This window comes from Hypanus sabinus, chromosome 10 (genome assembly GCF_030144855.1).
Source record: "Hypanus sabinus isolate sHypSab1 chromosome 10, sHypSab1.hap1, whole genome shotgun sequence".
Lineage (NCBI taxonomy): Eukaryota > Metazoa > Chordata > Chondrichthyes > Myliobatiformes > Dasyatidae > Hypanus > Hypanus sabinus.
This window is the reverse complement of record NC_082715.1, coordinates 110,106,976-110,126,089: the sequence shown is the minus strand read 5'-3', so window position 1 is coordinate 110,126,089 and position 19,114 is coordinate 110,106,976. Positions and strand designations below refer to the sequence as shown.

The 19,114-nt window shown below is 41.3% G+C and overlaps 1 protein-coding gene across 7 annotated transcripts in view; it reads left to right on the top strand.

Moving 5' to 3' along the window:
* The window catches only part of lrrc73 (leucine rich repeat containing 73), a 41,505-nt gene extending 23,107 nt beyond the window's left edge, over window positions 1-18,398 (top strand). For 2 of the 7 annotated variants that reach the window (XM_059982623.1, XM_059982626.1), the window contains 5 exons: window positions 7,188-7,288; window positions 7,867-8,056; window positions 10,074-10,133; window positions 11,955-12,032; window positions 16,447-18,398. In XM_059982623.1, coding sequence (XP_059838606.1) covers window positions 7,188-7,288; window positions 7,867-8,056; window positions 10,074-10,133; window positions 11,955-12,032; window positions 16,447-16,517 — 500 coding nt within the window. In that variant the 3' untranslated portion in view covers window positions 16,518-18,398. Of the gene's footprint in view, window positions 1-7,187; window positions 7,289-7,866; window positions 8,057-10,073; window positions 10,134-11,954; window positions 12,033-15,638; window positions 15,784-16,446 lie in introns of all 7 variants that reach the window. The other 5 variants (XR_009514443.1, XR_009514444.1, XM_059982624.1 and 2 more) reach the window with 5 other exon arrangements.
* The last annotated feature ends 716 nt before the right edge of the window (window positions 18,399-19,114 follow it).

Below are 19,114 nucleotides of genomic sequence, written 5' to 3'. Positions count from 1 at the left end.
TTGGGAAGAAGAGTGGTGACAGAGGCAGAAATATTAGGGACACTTAAGAGACTCTGCATGAATGAAAGAAAACTAGTGGACTTATTGGAGGGAATAGTTAGATTTATCTTGGAGTATGTTAAAAGATCAGTACAAATTCATGGGTCAAAAGGCCTGTACTGTGCTGTACTGTTCTATGTTCATCTATTTTTAAATGGGGACCTTTTATTGTCAAACAATATTCCTTAGTTCTGGAAATTCCCTCTCAGGAAAAGATCCTTTCACCATCTGTACTCTTAGAAACTATATGTCTCAATAAGATCTTCGTCATATTTTTGTATTCTAATGATTATCGGCCCAGCCTTTAATCAAACAGCAGTCTCTTCATTTGAGAAATTAACTTAATGAACCTTTCCTGCACTTACAGCGCTGCAAATATTTTTTAAATTATGGAGATGAGAGTATTTTGTATTCTAAGTGTGTTCTCATGAGCACACAGTAAAGTTGCATCAAAACTTCCTTGTGTTTATAGTCCATGTGCTTTGCAATAAAAGCCAATGTTCCATAAGCTTGTCTAATTAATTGCTGGATAATGTTTTGAGATTCAATGACTAGGACCTCCAGATTTCTTTCTACTGGGACATTTTATCAAGTCATAGAGTCATACAACAACATACAAACAGACTCTTCAGCCAATTAAGTACATACTGTTCAATTTTAATTTACATGTGCTTCCCTTTTCTTGACTAAATTCACATCATTTCTTGTCATTCAAAGTTACCTTGCCAACCTATCCTTCCTTCTTACTGGAACAGACCGGCCCTTTACCAGAATCAGATTCAGGTTTAATATCACTGGCATTATGAAAGATCAATCACCTGAATGAAGGATGGAAATTTGCAGATCAAGCACCTATTTACACTCACTAGTTCCTTTTCCTTCTCCCCACAATTCATTCAAGTCCTCCCTGATTCAGTCAATCACCAAAGCACTGGGGGCAATTTACAGTGGCCATTTAGCCTATTGTGAAAGTGAAAGGTGTTCCATTTTTGGAGAAAGGGTAACAAGAAGTACACAGGTTCTTGATTGGACACAGCATTAAAAGTTACAGGAAGAAAGCTGAGGAGGGGGAAAAAAGGATCAGCCATGATCAGTGGGGCAAATGGCCAAATTCTGCCCCTGTCTTATGGTAATAACAGATAATAACAAGACCAGTAACGTAGATATACAAAAGGATCTTGGATCTTTCACAGCCTTAAAAGTGGCTCCACAAGTTGATAAGATGGTTAAAAAGGCATATGGCATGCTTGCCTTTATTAGTTGAGACGCTGAGTTCAAGAATTTATGTGCAGCTTTATAAAACTCTAGTTCAAATCAAATCAAGTCAAGTCAAGTCATTTTTTATTGTCATTTCGACCATAACTGCTGGTACAGTACACAGTAAAAACGAGATGTTTTTCAGGACCATGGTGCTACCTGAAACGGTACAAAAACTACACTGAGCTATGTAAAAATAACACAGAAAAAAACTACACTAGACTACAGACCAACCCAGGACTGCATAAAGTTAGTCCATGTCTGGAGTTTGCATTCAGCTTTGGTTACCCCATAACAAGGAGGACATGGAAGCTTTGCGGAGAGTGCAGGAAAAGTTAGAGGTTGGAAAAACTTAGATTAGACAGTCAAAGGCTGAAGAGAGGCCAGATAGAAGTTTATAATATGGTGAGAGGCATAAACAGTAGACAGTAGATATCCTTTTGCAAGGATCGGAGTATCTAATGCTAGAGGGCATGCATTTAAAATGAGAGGGGGAATATTCAAAAGAAATGAATATGTAGACAATGGAATGATATTAACCATGTGTAAGCAGAAAGAATTCAGTGTTATTAACTAGTTTTCCACAAACTGTGGGCCAAAGGTCCAGTTCCTGTGCTGTATTCTATGTTTTAAGAAAAGCTCAAGACATAAGTGTATGAAAAACGAGAGGGAAACTAGGGAAAGAGTAGGGCCCATTAAAGACCAAAGGGGATGCTTGTGCATGGAGTCAGAAAATGGGGCCTTGTATTTAAATGAACAATTTTTAATCCATATTCACGAAAGTGAAAGACATTATAGTTGATCTAATTTGGGATGGTGAAGTTCCAGTATGCAATCAGATGAAACAGGAGGATATGTTTTCATGGGCAAGAAGATGGACAGGTCCACAGATCCTGATGAGATGTACTTTAGACTGCCATTGGACACATAAGAGTAGATTGCTAGGGCCTTAATTAATATTTAAATCTTTGCTGACTGCAGCTGAGGAGCCAGATAACTGGAGGACAGCAAATGTGCTACCATCTTTTTAGAATGGCTGCAGACAGGCAAGTAGTTTGAGTCACAAACATGAGAAAATGTGCAGATGCTGGAAATCCAAAGCAACACACATAAAATGCTGGAGGAACTCAGCAGGCTAGGTAGCATCTATGGAAAAGAGTGAATAGTCATCATTTTGGGTCGAGACCCTTCATCAGGACTGGAAAGGAAGAGGGGAAGTCAGTGCAAGATTTCTTACCCCAATTTCTCCTCCTTTCCAGTCCTGACGAAGGGTCTCAGCCCGAAACGTTGACTCTGCTCTTTTTCCAGTGATGCTGCCTGGCTTGCTGAGTCCTTCCAGCATTTTGTGTATGTGACAAGTAGTTGGAGGCTAATTCAGGTAACATAATTGATTAAAAGATTTAATTGATAAAATTCTGATTAACAGAATTAATCTGGATTTGAAATGCAGATTTGGTGGGAGATCCTATCTAATTGAATTTTTTTGATGAAGAAACTAAATATAAATGCGATGGTGCTAATTATAAGTGCTACAGGAGCAACATGTCATATTCAGTCCAGGTAGCCTCCAAACTGATAGAATAATCTTTGAATTTTCTCTCTTCCTTCTTCAATTGCCCTATCTGGCTTCCTACCTCTCTTCACCAGCCTATCACCTCCTCCTGTTGCCCCTCCTTCCCTTTAGCTTATCTTCCACTCTCCTATCGGATTCCTTCTTCTCCAGCCCTTTACCTTTTCTACCTATCACTTCCCAGCTTCTTGCTTCATCCTCCCTCTCCCACTTGCTTGACTTCACGTCCTCTAGCTTGTCCTCCTCCCCTCCCCCCCCCCCCCCCCCCGGCTTCTTATTGTGGCATCTTCTCCCTTCCTTTCTAGTTCCAATGAAGGATCTTGGCCCAAAATGTCAACCGTTTTTAATTTGCATAGGTGCACCAGCATTTTGTGTTTCTAATGTAAATGGATGAGGGCATTACAGTTAATGTGATTTACATAGGCTTAAGCAATGACCCACATAGAAGACTAGCCCATAAATTTAGAAACCATGGAATCAAAGATAAATTGGAGAATTGTATCAAAATTGGTTTTGGATGATTATGGAGGTAGTTTTAGTGAAGTCTGTGACAAGCAGTATACAGAGTCTGGTGCTGGGACACCTGCTGTTTGGTATAACCATTAACAACTTGTAAGAGGAATGAATTCATAAGTTTATAGACAGGTGGTATTGTTGAAAGTGAGACAGGTAATTAGACCACAGAATGATATTGATCAACTGGGGCACAGAATATTAGAGTCAGGAAGTTGTGTTGCAGCTATATAAATCTTTATTTTGGCTGTCCTTGGAGTATTGAGTGCATTTCTGGTTGCCCCCTTCACAGGAAGGATACCAAGGCTTCAGAGAGAGTTCAGGAGAGATTTACTGGTTTACAACCAGTTATAAGATGTTGGACAAACTTGGTTTTTTCTGGAGCTTTGGAGGATGAGGGGAGATCTGAGAGGTGAAGGAAGGTTAGATAGCCAAAATTTTTCACCTAGGATTGGAATGTCAAATAAAGAGCAATAAGGTAAAAAAGGGGACAATTTAAAAAGGATGTGTGTGGCACCTTTGTTTAAACACAAAGTAGTAGGTGTCTGGAATATACTGTCCGTGGTGATAGTGACATTCAAGAAGCTTATAAGTAGGCTTATGGATATCTCGGTAATGGAGATTTAGATTGTGGGCCCACATCCAAACAGAAGGGACTAATTTAATTTGGTATCATGTTCAGTACAGATACTGTGGGCTGAAGGGCCTATTCTTGTGCTTTTCTGTGTTCTAACTGGTAAGTTGAGTTTGGCAGTTGCAGGTAGAATGTAGTCCTGAGGAAATACATTTTGAGAGGTAAGACATACACCATGAATGATAGCTCCTCATGAATATTGAGGGATAAAGGGGTTTTGGTGTACAAGTCCTAAGATCCTTATTGGTAACAACATGGGTAGTTAAATCGATGATGAAGGCATTTGGGATGCTGTGAATACAAGAACAAGGAGGGCTTGTTACAACTTTACATTACATTGGTTAGGCCACAGCTGGAATTGTTTGTGCAGTTCTGGTCCACACACTATAGGAAGGACATGATTGCGCTGGTCAGGGAGATTCACCAGGATGGAGCATGGTTATAAGGAGAGGCTGCAAGAGCACCTGATCAGGGTGTGAGAGGCTCAGAGTAGATGGAATTTTTTCTGATGACAAAGTTATTTAAAGCCTGAGGTTGTAGGTTTAAGGTGAAGAGAGAGATTTAAAGAGAATCCTCTGGACTCTTTTTCATCCAGAGTATGGTTATAATCTAGAATACCTTGACTGAGAAAGTGTTGAAAAAAGGGATTCTCACAAAGTTTCGAGAAGAATCCAGATAGTAGGTTATGGGCTGGAAAATAGGATTTGTGTAGGTAAGTGTCTGATAGTCAGCATGGATATGATGGCTATTTCTGTGTGGTTTGATCTTGTAACTGAGCTACGGTAAACTGGTTTCAATCTAGTGCTGTCTCTGTGAAGTCTGCATATTCTCACTCTGACCAGGTGAGTTTATCTCTGCTCCAGTTCCCTCCCACTTCCCAAGCTGTGCTGGTTGGTAGATTAACCAGCTTTTAAACTTATTGCTGTTGTGAGTGGGCAATAGAATCAGAGTTGCGATGATGAGCTTGAGAGAGAACTGGTTGTAGGGCAGTAAGTGGTGGGGGAGGGGAGGAATGGAACTGATGGCATTGTTACAATGGGGTAGAATTGATGGGCCAAATTCGCTCCATCTATGCAGTATGAATATACAAGAAAGATGGGAAATTGAGTAGAATGGAGGATTGAGGTTACAAGTTAACAGACACCTGGTGATCAGATTTATGGACTGAATCACTCAAACTTCTCATCAGCAAAGTGCAGTAAGTAATGCTTAAAGTGTATTAAACTGAAAATAAGTCCTTTGTACCTGGTTACAGATCAGGTGGTAGACGCATCTCAAGCCCTGTAATGGAGAGGCTGCATTAATTGGTGGTCACTTCCATTAAATTACATTAATATAGATTAATGTAACTAAGCTTGCTGGTGATCCAGTCGGAATGTTCCCCAAATTGCTCTAGATTTCTAAGCCTTATAATAGAATGTGGAGTCAGTCTCACTGGGGCTGATATTACCTTCACAAGTCAGAACAGCTTGTTTGGAAGCAGGTTATTTTTAGACCAAGAACTATTCCCTTTACTATCAAGATGTTGCATAGCCTAGCAACAGCAGCTGACGTCAGGCACCAGATTTCCATGGCAGCTGGTTACATTTTATCAGTGCAAATTCATTTCTACCCAGAAACATTGATTAACTAGATAAGGGCACTATTAGTATTTCCAATGAACTGTTTGTTGAAGCTTTAATTCAGAAGAACCTTACTGTAAGAGTGAGATATATTTACCTAAATATACACAAAAAGATGACTGTGACAAATTGATATGGCTTATAATATGATCACAATGAAGTATTATCCCCCAATACTCTGATTCTGCCCTTCTCTTGGATTTTGAGATTATGTGAAGCAGTTACAGATTAGTACTTTAAGGTACATCTGTACTTTGGCAGAATGATTTTGGGAAATTCAACAAGACAGATTGGTCTTCGGGAATTAATTAAGGTGAATTACAATTGGATACAAGAATAAGGTGGATTACAGCATGGATACAGGCCCTTTGGTCCAAAAATTCCTTGCTGACCATGGCGCCCTATCCCAGCTAGTCCCAAATTCCTGCATTCAACCCATATCCTTCTATACCAGCCTTTCATGTACCTATCTGCATGCTTCTTAAATGTTGTTATTGTACCTGCTTCAACCACTTCCTCTGGCATCTTCTTCTATATACTCACTACCCTCTGCATGAAACAGTTAACCTGAATGCCCTTGTAAAATTTCCCCCCTCTCATCCTAAGTCCATGCCTCCAAGCTGAGGACTCCACTATCGTTGGGAATAGACTGTTACCATTCACCTTATCTAAATGTGACTGTATAAGTATATTATTGCATAAACCCATCTGGTTTAGCAGTGTCCTTCACAGAAGAAAATCTGTCATTTCACACAGTGATTACAGACCCCAAATGTGATTTTTCATAGCCCTTTTAGGTTGCATCTCCATTCAAGTACAATTCGCTATGCCAGTGATGTCCTTGGTGTCTATCGTGACAGTCAATATATTTTATATTGTCGTTATTTACTTAAATCTAACAAATATACTGTATTTACTTTATAAGGGAAGCAGAAAACCTGTTTTGCCTGAATTTAGTGCTGTAGTGCATTATTTTTTATATATAATCTCCTGCCACATTCAAAGATTCACCACTGATCCAGAAGCACTTGGAACATTTAGACATATTTTTGCCCTGCTGAGGCCTATTTCTGGCCTAACTCTGGTTCTACAGAGACATGAGATTCTGCAGAAGCTAGAAATCTTGAATAACACACAAAATATGGAGGAACTCCGCAGCTCAGTCTTGATCAAGGGTCTCAGTTCGAACCATCAACTGTTCACTCCCCTCCATAGATGCTGCTTTACCTGCCGAGTTCCTACAGCATTTTGAGTATGTTATTCAAGTGCAGGTTCCCAATCTCTTTTATGCCATGCAGCAATACCATTAAGCAAGGGGTCCATGGGCCCCAGGTTGAGAGACTCCTGCTCCAGTGCTACGTCATGTGATTTACTCCTAAAGCTATCAGATTGACTAAAGATGGAAAATGAGTGTCTGCCACTGTTAATGAGCTTACCGTTCCTTTGCATTTTAGTTATTGAATGGTTAACCTGACCACATAATCAGTCAGAGACATGCTCATTTCTGGATAAGTCATGTTATATTTCTCTGTTTCTGCTCTTCCTTCTGCAGGTGATCACATTGCTGGGATGTTGGCAGTTGCCGTGGCTTCTAGTCGGACTCTGGAGGTAGTAGACCTCGAGGGAACAGGCCTCACAAACCAGTCAGCTCAGGTATGCAGCCACATGGTCTCATTAGAGAGCATGGTTTTCTAGTCATTACTGTCCTTTAAGTATTCAGATTTCTTGCTGCTTTAACCATTTTATCCTACGGCCTTACATTTTGATGACAAGTAGTAATCCAAAATTTATGTGAAACTATCAACGTTTTGAATGCTCACATATACCATATTACCATTATTTCCCTACTTTTTTCATCAAAACACTCTATCAAGCCAGTTTGAAGTGATTTTGCCTACTATTTCCATTATTTTTGTCATGTTCTCGATGTCATCTGAGAAGGATGCAAAGCCACCAAAATGACACCATTATGTAATTGATCAACATTTCAATAGTGCTTCACAAAAACAATATTAAATAAAATTTAACAGCAAAACACATAGGGAAATGACAGGGAAGGTGATGAAAAGATTGGCAGAAGAGTTAGATTTCCACTTTTGGAGTTGAAATCTTTTACTGTGCAATTTGTATCCCTTGGTGAAGATCACCCAGGCAGGATATGTTTGGGAAGTTACAGACTGTAACAGCCCACAGACAATGCTCTAACTCTGCTTTTGGTTTGTCTGTTTCAGATATTTCTGGATATGGTTCAGAATTATCCCACCTCCATGCGGAGCCTCATCCTTGCAGAAAATAACATCAGCCTGGAACTGCAGCAGCAAATCTCAGATCTTTTGTCTGAAGGAGAAGAAGAGGAAGACAATGATAATGAAGATCAAGAAGATTCAGAAAGAGAGAAAGATATCTGGATTAATCAAAGCAGTGAGAAACCATTTAAGTGGGGCACAACTATAATTGAATCAAAATATTAAAGTGTTGCAGTGGATATCTCCATCATGAGAGCTGAGGGAAAGAGTACATGGGCTCTATGACTAATGTAGGGAGAGTTGGAGACCAGTGGTTTGAAAAGGGAGGTCTGGAGGCCACTGACCCAATGAGGTCTTTGGAGGATAGGGTTACCTGCAATAGTTACTGCGTTAATTACATTCAATGTGCCTTTGGTTGTTTTTGAGAACCATGAACAACTGCTGGATAAGTATGATTCATTTACATTTTTATTGGTCTAATCTTCACATTGACAATGAATCATAGACAATCATTTGTGGCAGATAAAGAGCCCATTCAGCCCATGGCAGCTAGAAATTGAGCAACATAATTATACTTACCGATCCTTACTCTGTAACCTTGTAGGTTCTAGCTCTTCAACTGCTCACAATACAATTCTTAAAGTTGATGTGGGTTTCTGCCCCCCACTCCCCACCTCTCAGGAAGTGAATTACACACCCTTTATATTCCTCAGAAAAAATTAAACTCTGCTGTATTCCCTCCGCTAATCAGCATAATTAACACCACTGACGTTCCCTTTACTGATGTATCTGATTATTAGCTTCTCCCTCTCAAATGGCAGAGTGAATTCCATCATACTATGATCACTGCCTCCTTAGGGTTCCCTTATCTTAAGTTCCTTAATCAAGTCTAGTTCATTACACAGCACCCAGTCTAGAGTTGCCTTATCCCTAGTGGGCTCAACCCCAAACTGCTTTAAAAAGCCATCTTGTAGGGATTCTACAAATTCCTTGTCTTGGGATCCAGCACCAACCTTATTTTCCAAATCAGCCTGCATCTTAAAATTCCCCATGATGATCATAACATTGCCCTTTTTACATGCCTTTTCTGTCTCCCATTGTAACTTGTAACCCATGTCCTGGCTATTGTTGGGAGGCCTGTATACAACATCTATTAGGGTCTTTTTACCACTTCAGTTCCTTAACTACACCCACAAGGATTCTGCATCTTCTGATTCTATGTCACCTCTAAGGGTTTAATTTCTTTTTTTTTTTAACCAACAGTGCTACCCCATCCCTCTGCCTGTCTGCCCTTCCTTTTAGTACAATGTGTACCCTTGGATGTTAAACTCCCAATTGTGATCTTACAGCCAGGACGCATGATGCCCACAAAGTCCCTCAACCTGTACTTTTAGAACTTTTAGTCCTGTTGCAACTTGTCATTTTCTGCAATAATGCTAAATTCAGCTGAATTAGGATGGCTACCTCCAATGTTCTCTGCTATTGCCACCCTATCCACTTACTAGTTCAGTCCTTAACACCCAAGTTCATAGCCCCCTGAAAGCGGCTGCACAGCTTGACTGAGTGGTATTGAAGGTGTGTGGCATCCTCGCCTTCATTAGTTGAAGCACTCAGTTCTGCAGCAGTTAAAGCTGAGGGGAGATGAGATTGAGATTTATAAGATTATGAGAGGCATTGATGGAGTAGAAACTGGTATCTTCTTCCCATGGTTGAAATGTCTAATACTAAAGGGCAATCATGTGATTGGGGATGCATGGGACAAGTTTTTTTTTAATAGAGTTGTGGGTGCCTGGAACATGCTGCTAGGACGATTAGTGGAGGCAAATACAACAGAGGCATGTAAGAGGTTCTTAGGTAGGCACATGGATGGAGGGATGTGGGCATTGTGCAGGCAGAAGTGATTAGTTCTGTTGTGCATTTAATTATTAGATTAATTAGTTCAACAACTATCATGGACCGAAGACTGTTTTCTTATTGAACCTGCTTCTTCCAAATATTCTTTGAATGCTTTTCAGAAAATCTGCACATTCTGTGTTTTTTACTCTACCATTGCCACTGTTAATGTTACGGTCATTGATGTTACGGGTTACTAATGCCTTCCTATATTTGTACATTTCTTTTGATTCTCTCTTCCTATTTGAGGTCATATAGTACACTCCCAGCAATACAATTCACTCCTTTTTGTTTCACAGTTCAACCCAAATGGTCTCACTTGTTATATGAAAACAGAAAATGCTGGGAATACTCAACAGGTAGTTCAACCTGAAATATTAAATTTGTTTTCCTACCCATACATGTAAGCTGACTTGATATTTTCAGCATCTTCTCTTTATATTTTTAGATTTCTACTATCTGCAGATTTTCTTTTCATTTGCCCTTATTTATTGATCTAGTGTTGATGTGTGGCCTAGTGGGCAAGGCATCAGACTAGTAACCTGAAGGTTACTGGTTCGAGCCTCAGCTGAGGTAGCGTGTTTGTGACCTTGAGCAAGGCACTTAACAACACATTGCTCTGCGACATCACCGGTGCCAAGCTGCTTGGGTCCTAGTGCCCTTCCCTTGGACAACATCGGTGGCGTGAAGGCCTGCTGCTTGGGCAACTGCCGGTCTCCCATACAACCCTGTCCATGGTCTCTCGAGACCGACGGATGCCACCACCATTTATTGATCTAGCACATTAACTTAATTGTTACTGTAATTGTTTCTCAGCCAAGAAGGCTACAACTCTATTTATAACTGTATAGTTATAACTGCACCTAATCTCATCTGTAACAAAGTATGCCATTCCTCCCAGCTTTATGTTACATTACAGTAAAGTTCACAATATAACACACCCAAATATCTATCAACGACCTCATTTCCCCACATTAATTTCCAAAACTTTTTGAAGTAATACATACATAATTAAGCACTACCAAATTCTTTGTTTCCTTTTTCCAGTCTGTTTTCTGCTTTCAACAATCACCCAGTAAATCTTTGCCTTCAACGTCCAACTTTGCTTCCCTCATTTTTGCTGCCAAGTTCCCATCTCCTGCCAACCTCATTTAAACCCTCCTCTGGAGCAAACCTAATGCAATATTCCATGTGCTGTGCCAGTTTTGATCAAACCTATCTGGTTTGTACAGTTCCCTCAATTCAGTCTCAAAATCACAGCCAGACAAAGCTTTCCTTCCTGCACCATTTCAACCAGCTTTTATTTGCACTGGCATGTAGCATTAGGAGTAATCTGGAATTTGCAACTGTTTATGTTCTGTTTGCTAAATTTAGTCTTAACTCCCTGTAATCTTGTTGTCAAAGCCTGTGATACAAGAGGATGTTAGGCTGGCTGGCTGGCGAACAGGAACAAAGATTAGGCAAAATGGGATGGGGAAGATGCCACAACAATCAGTTTTCAGGCCTCAGCTTTTGACAATCTGCATTTGGATGAAGGGATCAGATTTCTAATGAGACAAGATAGGTAGAAATGAGATTGTGAAGAGGATATAAAGTGTCTACAGAAGTATAACAGTGTGAGCAAAGATATGGCACATGCAGTATAATATAAATAAATATGAAATTTCCCATTAGCAGAAGAAAAAAATCATAATATTATCCAAATAATGAGAGAGTGCAGAGTTCTGAGATGCAAAGAAACCTGAGTGTCCTAATGCATAACTTGTGAAAGGCGAGTACACAGCTGCAGCAAATATTTAAGAAGAGCTAATAAAAAATTAATCATTTATTACTCAGGAAATTGAACACAAAAGTTGAGAGGTTATGATTCAGTTATGTAGGACAACGGTGAGACCAGAAGTGAAACACTGAGAAGGATGTAACAGTTGAAACAATTCAGAGAAGGCTTCCCAGACTAGTATGTGGAATGGGTTGTCTTATGAGACTGAATGGATTAGGCTTGTTTCCAATGGAGATTCGAAGAGAGAGGAGAATTGGATTGAAAACACAGAATGCTGGCAGAACTCAGCAAGTAAAGCAGTAATTGTGTAGTCAAAAGATAAATGTCGACATTTTGGCTTAAGATGCAACTTTTGGACTCTATTGATGCTGCTGGACCTACTGCATTCTTTCACTTCCAGATTCCACCATCTGCAGTCTCTTTTATCTTCACATTCTGAAGAGCCTTGGCAAGGAGGATGTGGAAAGGAGGTTTCCTTGTGAGTGGAGAATCGACAACTGGGGGGGGTCACTATTTAAAAATAGGCAACTCCTCTTTGAGAGAGGAGTTGAAATAATTCCCTCCAGAGTGTCTTCAAAGGGAAATTGAAGCAAAGTTTTGAATATTTTTAAGCACTAATAGGTAAGGTACTTAGAAACATAGAAACACAGAAAATAGGTGCAGGAGTAGGCCATTCGGCCCTTCGAGCCTGCACCGCCATTCAGTATGATCATGGCTGATCATCCAACTCAGAACCCTGTACCTGCTTTCTCTCCATACCCCCAATCCCTTTAGCCACAAGGGCCATATCTAACTTCCTCTTAAATATAGCCAATGAACCGGCCTCAACTGTTTCCTGTGGCAGAGAATTCCACAGATTCACCACTCTCTGAAGAAGTTTTTCCTCATCTCAGTCCTAAAAGGCTTCCCCTTTATCTTTAAACTGTGACCCCTCATTCTGGACTTCCCCAACATTGGAAACAACCTTCCTGCATCTAGCCTGTCCAATCCCTTTAGAACTTTATACGTTTCAATAAGATCCCCCCTCACTCTTCTAAATTCCAGTGAGTATAAGCCTAGTCGATCCAGTCTTCCTTCATATGAAAGTCCTGCCATCCCAGGAATCAATCTGGTGAACCTTCTCTGTACTCCCTCTATGGCAAGAATGTCTTTCCTCAGATTAGGGGACCAAAACTGCACACAATATTCTAGGTGCGGTCTTACCAAGGCCTTGTACAACTGCAGTAGAACCTCCCTGCTCCTGTACTCAAATCCTTTTGCTATGAATGCCAACATACCATTTGCCTTTTTCACCGCCTACTGTACCTGCATGCCCACCTTCAATGACTGGTGTACAATGACACCCAGGTCTCATTGCATCTCCCCATTTCCTAATCGGCCACCATTCAGATAATAATCTGTTTTCCAGTTCTTGCAACCAAAGTGGATAACCTCACATTTATCCACATTAAATTGTATCTGCCATGAATTTGCCCACTCACCTAACCTATCCAAGTCACCCTGCATCCTCCTCACAGCTAACAGCGCCACCCAGCTTCGTGTCATCCGCAAACTTGGAGATGCTGCATTTAATTCCCTCGTCTAAATCATTAATATAGTAAACAACTGGGGTCCCAGCGCTGAGCCTTGCGGAACCCCACTAGTCACTGCCTGCCATTCTGAAAAGGTCCCGTTTACTCCCACCCTTTGCTTCCTGTCTGCCAACCAATTCTCTATCCACATCAATACCATACCCCCAATACCGTGTGCTTCAAGTTTGCACACTAATCTCCTGTGTGGGACCTTGTCAAAAACCTTTAGAAAATCTAAATATACCACATCTGACTGTAAAGGACCTACATTTGTCTTGACCAATCTTTTTCTTTTCACGTATCAATAAAAGCTTTTACAGTCAATTTTTATGTTCCCTGCCAGCTTTCTCTCATAATCTTTTTTCCCTTTCCTAATTAAGCCCTTTGTCTTCCTCTGCTGGTCTCTGAATTTCTCCCAGTCCTCAGGTGTGCTGCTTTTTCTGGCTAATTTATATGTTTCTTCTTTAGACTTGATACTATCCCTAATTTCCCTTGTCAGCCAAGGGTGCACTACCTTCCCTGGTTTATTCTTTTGCCAAACTGGGATGAACAATTGTTGTAGTTCATCCATGCGATCTTTAAATGCTTGCCATTGCATATCCACCGTCAACCCTTTCAGTATCATTTGCCAGTCTATCTCAGCTAATTCACATCTCATACCTTCAAAGTTACCCTTCTTTAAGTTCAGAACCTTTGTTTCTGAATTAACTATGTCACTCTCCATCTTAATGAAAAATTCCACCATATTATGGTCACTCTTACCCAAGGGGCCTCACACAACAAGATTGCTAACTAACCCTTCCTCATTGCTCAATACCCAGTCTAGAATGGCCTGCTCTCTAGTTGGTTCCTTGACATGTTGGTTCAGAAAACCATCCCGCATACATTCCAAGAAATCCTGTTCCTCAGCACCCTTACCAATTTGGTTCACCCAATCTATATGCAGATTGAAGTCACCCATTATAACTACTATTCCTTTATTGCATGCATTTCTATTTTCTTGTTTAATGCCATCCCCAACCTCACTACTACTGTTAGGTGACCTGTACACAACTCCCACCAGCATTTTCTGCCCCTCAGTGTTATGCAGCTCCACCCATATCGATTCCACATCCTCCAGGCTAATGTCCTTCCTTTCTATTGTGTTAATCTCCTCTAACCAGCAATGCTACCCCACCTCCTTTTCTTTCCTGTCTGTCCCTCCTGAATATTGAATATCCCTGGATGTTGAGCTCCCATCCTTGGTCACCCTGGAGCCACGTCTCTGTGATCCCAACTATATCATATTCATTAATAACTATCTGAACATTCAGTTCATCCAGCTTGACACACAAAGCCTTCAGGCTTGTTTTTACAGCACTCTTAGCCCTTATACAATTATGTTGAAAAGTGGCTCTTTTTGCTTTTTTGCCCTGGGTTTGCCTGCCTGCCACTTTTACTTTTCACTTTACTACTTTTTGTTTCTACCCTCATTTTACACCCCTCTGTCTCTCTGCACTTGTTCCCATCCCCCTGCCACATTAGTTTAAAGCCTCCTGAACAGCAGTAGCAAACGCTTCCCCTAGGACATTGGTTCCAGTCCAGCCCAGGTGCAGACCATCCTGTTTATACCGGTCCCACCTCCCCCAGAACTGGTTCCAATGCCCCAGAAGTTTGAATCCCTCCCCCTTGCACCATTTTTCAAGCCACGTATACATCTGAAATATCCTATTTCTACTCTGACTAGCATGTGGCACTGGTAGTAATCCAGTGGTTATTACCTTTGTGGTCCTACTTTTTAGTTTATCGCCTAACTCCCTAAATTCACCTTGTAGGACCTCATCCCATTTTTTACCTGTATCGTTGGTACCTATGTGCACCACGACCACTGTCTGTTCACCCTCCCATTCCAGAATGTCCTACAGCCACTCAGCGACATCCTTGACCCTTGCACCAGGGAGGAAACATACCATCCTGGAGTCTCGTTTGCGGCTGCAGAAACGCCTATCTATTCCCCTTACAATCGAATCCTCTACCACTATAGCTCTCCCACTCCTTTTCCTTCCCTCCTGTGCCGCAGAGCCACCCAACGTGCAATGAACTCGGCTGCTGCTGCCTTCCCCTGATGAGACATCTCCCTCAACAGTATCCAAAGCAGTATATCTGTTTAGGAGGGAGATGACCTCAGCAGACTCCTGCACTACCTGCCTACTGCTATGCTGTTTAGTGGCCACCCCTTCCCTTTCTGCCTGTGTAGCCTTTACCTGCAATGTGGCCAACTCACTGAACGTGCTATTCACGACTTTCTCAGCATAGCAGATGCTCCAGTATGAATCCAATTACAGCTCCAGACACTCAATGCGGTCTGCCAGAAGCTGCAGTTGGACACACTTCCTGCACACATAGTCGTCAGGGACACTGGAAGTATCCCTGATTTCCCACATGCTGCAGGATGAACAAACCACGGGGCCGATCTCAACTGCCATGACCTACCCAATACTTGCCTCAACTTTTGAAACTTTCTCCTTTGAAAGGAACTTACCCGGCCTTACCTCACTTGGAGTGAAGCTCGTCCTCCGCCTCTTCTCGTCGAAGCCTCCCGAGTCAAAGCCTCAAATCTCCACTCCTTCACTGGCCCACTCACTCACTGGCCACTTTACACAGGCCGCTCCGCTTGAGGTAACCCTCTATTTATTTGTTTGAGCTTTTCAAACTGCTTGGTGACCTGACCTCGATTGCCCAATCAGCTGCTTTCTGCTGAGTCTGAGCTATTCAAATCTTGATTGTCTAATCAACGGCTTTCTGCTAAGCTATTCAAACCTTGATTGACTTGATTGCACAGTCCAACTGCCAAAATTGCCAGAATCTCTCGAGTCAAAGCCTCAAATCTCCACTCCTTCACTGGCCCACTCAATCACTTGATAAACAAGAGGGTAAAAGGTTACCACCAGTACATATGGGTGCAGATTTGAATTTATGGTCAGATTAGCTGTGACTTCATCCCATGGCAGAGTAGGCTCGAGGAGCTAACTGGCCTCTGATCTGCTCCTAATTTGTATGTTTGTAGGATTTCGTCCTCCATGTATGTGGTCACATAGAATAAAAACCAAAAATAATGACTACATCTTTAGACACAAATATTTGACCTCGATTCATGAATACTACCACTGTGGTCCATGAGGCCTTAATCCCACTCTGCATGGTGTGCAAGTTAACTGGGGAAGAGTAATGAATGCTTCTGAGTCAATAATGATGACCATTTTCAAAATGCAATGTTGTTTAATAACTCCCCCCCCCCCCCTTCTCCACAGGCTCTGACCACTTTTACCTCTATCTCACCAGATCAAGCGTCACCGACTATCCTCATGTCAACGGGCCTCGAAGATTCTCTGCTGGCAGAAACAGAAATGTAATAGCTGTCGATAGCAGGGTGTGTTGTGCCACTGCTGAACTCAACCACACAGCACTATCATTAATGTCTCCTTGTCTTGCAATGCTGCCATTGAACTTTTTCACCGGACAGAACCAGGACCCTGTCCATATTTTGTCACTTGGATCACAGAGCTGTAGTCCTTAGGTGATAATGACTGAGAAAGCACCTCCAATCAGTTCACATCAGCTACCTGTCTGCATTATTTACTTTTAATAATTTATTGAAATTCTATTAGTCCGATCAGTCACTGCACTGCAAAGCAAGAGAAATGAATTATGTGAAGCACTGGAATGTTTTGATGTGATAATGCACTGTGTAAATGGAATAGTTATCTATTATTGGAATAGTTTACATAGATCCTGTATTCAGCTTTGCTATCTCCTCTGAAGCTGCTGACTGTCCTATCTGTAAAATGAGGATCTTACAGGGACTCACTGAAGAATTACTTTCTGCAACCTTTCCCAAGTGAAATTATGAACCAATTATGGAACCACAATTCTCTTCATTGATCTAGAATGAGCCAGAGGTGATAATATTAAACTGCAGTAGTTAATGGAATAGTCATTTTTTCCCACATAACCTCTGCTGCCATCTCCAAATGGTCTGAAAAGTAAATTGGGTTCTCACAGAATAAACACAAGTTATTTAACATCACATTGTAATGCAGACCCACATCTGACCCCATCTCTGAAACCTGGAGTCTACCTTTGTACTCGGCTCATAAATGGTGACAAGAGCAGGCCAGAGACTATGGTGAGTGACTGACTTAATAGTTCACAAAGCATTACAAGCCACAACTCCAAAGTATGATGGAATACTTTCCACCTTCCCTGATGAGTACAGTTTCAGCAACTCACAGGAAGTGCCAACTCCATTCAGGACAAAGCAGTTTTCTTGATTGGCACTCCATCAACTACCCTCCATCACTGAAACTCACCCACAAGATGGATCATAGCAACTCACCAAAGTTCTCCAATGAGCTAGACTGTCAAGAAGGGAAAGAACAGGCACTTGGAGCACCACCATCTCGTGACTTGTACATTGGTCAGAGAAATGAAGATAGCTCCAAGTAGATGGGATGTTGCTTCCAATTCAACTTTATTGAGAGGGTTAAATAACAAAGTTCTTTAAAGAGAAGTAAAGATGCGGTCCTACACAAAGTCTGCTGAAAACCAAGAAGCAAAGAGGAATATGATAAATTAACTTTTAATGAGACAGTGAATTATAATAGAAATATCGAAGAATTTATTTTTTGATAAATTTTATTCCGTTTTTAAGCAACAAATAATTTGCACCTAGAAAATGCTGAGATGTCCAACAGCAGATGAGCTCTCTGTACCACCAGAGCTCTGACCAGAAGCTGCCACAGGTTCTGTTTGGGGTGGAGCTCAGCTGGCCGTCAGGAGAAATATCTAGATACCTAGCTTGCATCTGTGTTATCCCTCACAGCCGCATGTGCACACACAGAATGTAATGTAGTGCACACACAGTACAAACTTTAAGTCATTGTGTGATGCAGTTGACTTGAATATTGAGCCGAAAGCAGGGAGAATTATCCCTGCACATTCTTCCAATGTGGAGGCTGCCAGGTGAGGTTAGTTGAACTGTGGAAGAAACTAGATTTAAGAAAATAACTCCAAGCAACAAAACCCAAATAAATTACATATCTGACATTAGAATTGCAGAGATAGCTATGAAAACTGATGCTGATATGTGCACATCATGAAATAAAATTTCATAATCCCAACTAAATCAGATCCGTTTCTCTTTCCACAGCTGCTGACTGTTTCCTGCATTTTCAGTTTCAATTATTATGTCACAATGCTTGCTTGCTTATTCAAAAATAAACACTGCAGAATTAAATGAACAGATTTCTTTCATTGTTTAATAAAGCAGTATACTCAGGATTGCAGCTTGACAAAGGTAAAAAATAATGAATAATTTCTTTCTGGAACCAGGCAGAGGAGAGAATCTTTGGAAAGAAGCTGTCAGAGGTCTAGCACTGAAATGGGTGCTATTGACTTAGAGTTCAGGACCTCCAACGATTGCAGGTCAATGCAATCGGTCAGTGGATACAATAGACTGGCAAGGAGAGTCCATTTACTCTGGTTTCAGACTGTTGTTGCTGCTATCTGCAGAAGGGCTGAATAGGCCTGAGCTCCGAGGGTTTGCATAAAAGAGCAGCTGAAGACCCCTTCCAGGTCACAGGCTGGTCCCCTGAGGGATGAACAAAAGTGATACACATGGTTTCTTACTAGCTGATACCCGGTCACTAAACTGAGAAACCATTTTAAAATCTTTGTGTTGCTACAACCTAAGCTGGTGTTAACAATGTTCACCTTACTTTATTGTCCTGATGGCAGGGTGCGAGCTCCTTGGGATCTGATGCTGCAAGTAGTGTGATGGAAACTGCTGCATCAGCTTCCTTATCAACATCCTCATTATCCCCTCAAAGGGAGATGCTGTGCATCAAATGGGAACCATATACATCCAACTGTAACTGGATGATGGAAGCTCTGCAGATTCATAATAGCTGGGTGGAGATTTGGATGAGGGGAAAGATTTAATGGGGACCTC